This window comes from Anguilla anguilla, chromosome 14 (genome assembly GCF_013347855.1).
Source record: "Anguilla anguilla isolate fAngAng1 chromosome 14, fAngAng1.pri, whole genome shotgun sequence".
Taxonomy (NCBI): domain Eukaryota; kingdom Metazoa; phylum Chordata; class Actinopteri; order Anguilliformes; family Anguillidae; genus Anguilla; species Anguilla anguilla.
The window spans coordinates 38,386,803-38,390,423 of record NC_049214.1 but is presented as its reverse complement, the minus strand read 5'-3'; the positions used below and the strand labels follow the sequence as shown (position 1 = coordinate 38,390,423).

The 3,621-nt window shown below is 49.3% G+C and overlaps 1 protein-coding gene across 1 annotated transcript; it reads right to left on the bottom strand.

The window, feature by feature from the left end:
- Nucleotides 1-2,025: 2,025 nt before the first annotated feature.
- Nucleotides 2,026-3,164, bottom strand: LOC118213107 (myosin light chain 4-like). The gene has a single exon (XM_035391797.1). It carries the CDS (start codon nucleotides 2,976-2,978, stop codon nucleotides 2,343-2,345), a length of 636 nt encoding a protein of 211 aa, XP_035247688.1. The 5' UTR covers nucleotides 2,979-3,164; the 3' UTR covers nucleotides 2,026-2,342.
- Nucleotides 3,165-3,621: the final 457 nt, after the last annotated feature.

Below are 3,621 nucleotides of genomic sequence, written 5' to 3'. Positions count from 1 at the left end.
ACAGGAGCAACGAAATCAATGCACTCGCGTTGATCCCTTTGTTGGTTACGCGGTTTGTGACATCACCATTACCTCATCATTGACTTTATTTTGGAAAGAGTGACACTGCCCAGCTGCAATTTTCAGTTTTTAGTTTCAATTTTCGGTTTTTATTTTTTTGGTCTCACCGTTTGTCTGGGATGTGAGATTTGTCTCACTGGATGTGTGGAGACACTCCTCCTCACATGTCTACGTTGTCTGAAACTGTGAGATTTGTGTTCTTGGCCCAGGGCAGGCAGATATTAGACTGAGTGTGATTTCTGAGAGGGATTCGGTGGGGGGGGCGGCCATATGTGGGCACCTGTCTCTTTGACGATTGGCACATGCCCACAGATCCCTCAGGACACGCCTACAGACCCTACAGGACATGCCTGCGAACCCCAGAAGACACGTCCACAGACCTCAAAGAACCTTCCCACAGGACACGCCCATGGACCCCACAGGACACGCCCCCAGACCACACAGGACACGCCCACTGAGCCCACAGGACACGCCCACAGACCCCACAGGACACGCCCACAGACCCTAAAGGACACACCCACAGACCCCACAGGATACGCCCACTGACCCCACAGGACACGCCCACAGACCCTACAGGACACGCCCACAGACAGTCGATGATGAGAACTGTGACAGCAAAGCAGCGCGTGTAGGAATCGCAATCCCAGAATGCAGCGCAGAACCCGCGGAGGAGCGCTGGGCTTCGCGTGAAGCCCAGAAATCCTGATGCGTTTTCCTCCCATTTCATTTACAGCAAGCTCGCGGGGTGGAAGATTAATGTTTCGTGGAGCCTTGGGGCATGTGCAAGCCCTGGTTGATTAATGCCTCTCCTGGATCAGAGGGGCTTCTGAGTATAGGAACATAATCATACATCATCATCTTCAGTTATTTTTAAGCAGAAACAATTATAAGTGCAATCTCTGCAGAATTTATATTTCTGTATTTTTGGCACCGTTAATGTTCCCAATTCCTCAGATCCGTGAGCAGGATTCAACATTCTGGAAATAGCCCATTTTAATATATATGGTCTCAAGTGTGAGTAACTTTTTTTGTCCAGTCGCTGACGTGAGGACGAATGCTAAACGCTAGAGAGTACGGCAGAGAACTGTCAGCACGCCAGCAGCTGGAACACGTGACTGAACAATAATCAGAAATGATTTCATTACATTACATCACATATAGCAGACGCTCTTATCCAGAGCGACTTACACAACATTCTACATACCATTTACACTGCATCCATTCATACAGCTGGATATGTACTGAAGCAATGCAGGTTAAGTACCGTATTCAAGGGTGCAGCAACAGGGTCCTACCCAGGAATTGAACCTGGGACCTTTAGGACCAGTTCTTTAAACATTATACTACACTGCTACCCCATTTTATAAAACATGGCAAACCTCAGAACATCTGAAGGCTTTTTTAAATGTTTTTTTTTCCACATGCAAGTTGACATGAATGGTCATTGAATGTACACCCATACGATGCAAATTAAAATCCCCAGTTATATGATATTCTTATGGCAGACTTCTTTCATTTCATTACTCTTCGTTCATTAAGCAAATTCAGGTATTTTTAATGCAAAGCCTCACCTTGTTCATTGAAACTATTCAACAAATTGTCATCTATTTACCTCCTGAATAGATTTAATTTTTACTACTATAGCTATGATGAAAATCGGTTATGTGGGAGTGTTCTCTTGCATAAATCCAGTGAAATCATAAAATAATATAGCTGCGATAAATTTGACAGCTTTCTTCATACTTTCGGGGAAATGTTTGACACACACTTCTTCGCTACACAAACAGTTTTGATAAATAAACCGTTTTTGAAAGCAATGCACTAGTTTCGCAAACGAATAATCACCCGTTGTAAAAAATTTGACACCCTGCCACTCACCGAAATTGGAAATGAAATGGTACTTTGTGGAATGGCGAAGCATGCAAAGAACTTTCGGAGTAAATTAAGCAGAGTCAACAGGCTTATTGTTCATGTTTTTCTTTTTAATTTCTCAAGGCGTTTTTTTTTTTCATTGCGATGCAAACATTTTTTCACAGAGTCCTTTTACAAAGAGAAATGCACAATCAGAGTTTGCATTGTATATAAATCACAGAAGCAGTCAGATACTTTAAAACAAAGGGAAATCAATAACTCTCAAGGACATTTTTGCCATCGGAAAAACTTTGGTTTTCGGTATGTGCTAAAGCATACTGTTGCGGGACCAGGGGAAGGAGAGAAACGAACAAAATGAATGATTTAAATGGGGGAGGGGGGGAGTAAAAAGTCCTTCTGAAGCGTCCCGCTCACCCGGACAAGATGTGCTTGACGAAGGAGGCGTAGTTGATGCAGCCGTTGGCGTCCTCCTGCCCGGCCATTAGCCGGTCGACCTCGTCCTCCGACATGCGCTCGCCGAGCGTGGCCAGGACGTGCCGGAGCTCCGCCCCCATGATGGTGCCGTTGCCCTCCTTGTCGAAGACCCGGAGGCCCTCCACGAAGTCCTCGAAGCTGCCCTTGTCCTTGGAGCGGGAGATGTGCTGGAGCATGGGCAGGAAGGTCTCGAAGTCCACCATCTTGGAGCTCATCTCCTCCGGCCGCGGCTTGCCCAGGACCTTGAGCACGTCGGCGTTGGTGGGGTTCTGGCCCAGGGCGCGCATCACGTCGCCGCACTGGGCGAAGGTGATCTTCATCTCCCCCTTGGGCGTCCGGTCGAACAGCAGGAAGGCCTCGCGGAACTCCTCGATCTGCTCGGGCGAGAACTCCAGGCTGATGCTCTTGGGGTCGAAGTCGGGCTCCTTGGGCGGCTCGGGCAGGGGCTCCGGGACCGCGGCGGCGGGGGCGGCGGCGGGTTTGGCGGCGGGCTTGCCGGCCGGCGTCGCCTCCTTCTTGGGCTCCGGCTTCTTGGGCTCCGGCTTTTTGGGTTCGATCTTCTTGGGCGCCATGGCGACGGGGTCTGGAGCCTACGGTGAAGCAGGAAAGCGCCTGGGTTTTTTTTTTTGTACGTGCGGCTGGCCGCGGTCTCCTTGTGTGTGTGTGTGTGTGTGTGTGTGCGCGAGCGATGCCCCGAGCGTTCGCCGTTCACGTCCGCGAGCGCGCGTGCGTGTGTGTGTGTGTGCGAGGAGGACGGAAGGTGTACGGACGGAGGGAGCCCCTCTGGAGGCTTTTATATCGTCCCCAAACCAGGAAGGGGAGATGGGCCAGATAAACAAGCACTCTGTCATACTATAAAAGGAAGAACCTTGAAATAGACCCGCCTGCCCATGACATGACAATGCTGCATTGTCATCAGCTGCTATCATCTGGCTGACAGACCCTTAGCATGCCATTAGGGGCTCCAGCGCAGAAAGCCGTTCCCTGACTGGTAAAACAGTGTCAGAGGAGAAGGCCAGACGCCATTTTGATTTAAGGGACCGCAGCCACTGTTAATTTAGCTCCATTTAAGCCTCGCCTTTGTGCCCGCGGAAAAATATGGTGCTCGGATACACTATACTATGCCAGAATTAGCAAGTCAGGAGTGAAGCAAGTTCATGGGTTGCACCGCACGTGAGATTGATTTAAATTAATCAGCGATCAGTTTTTCAATTA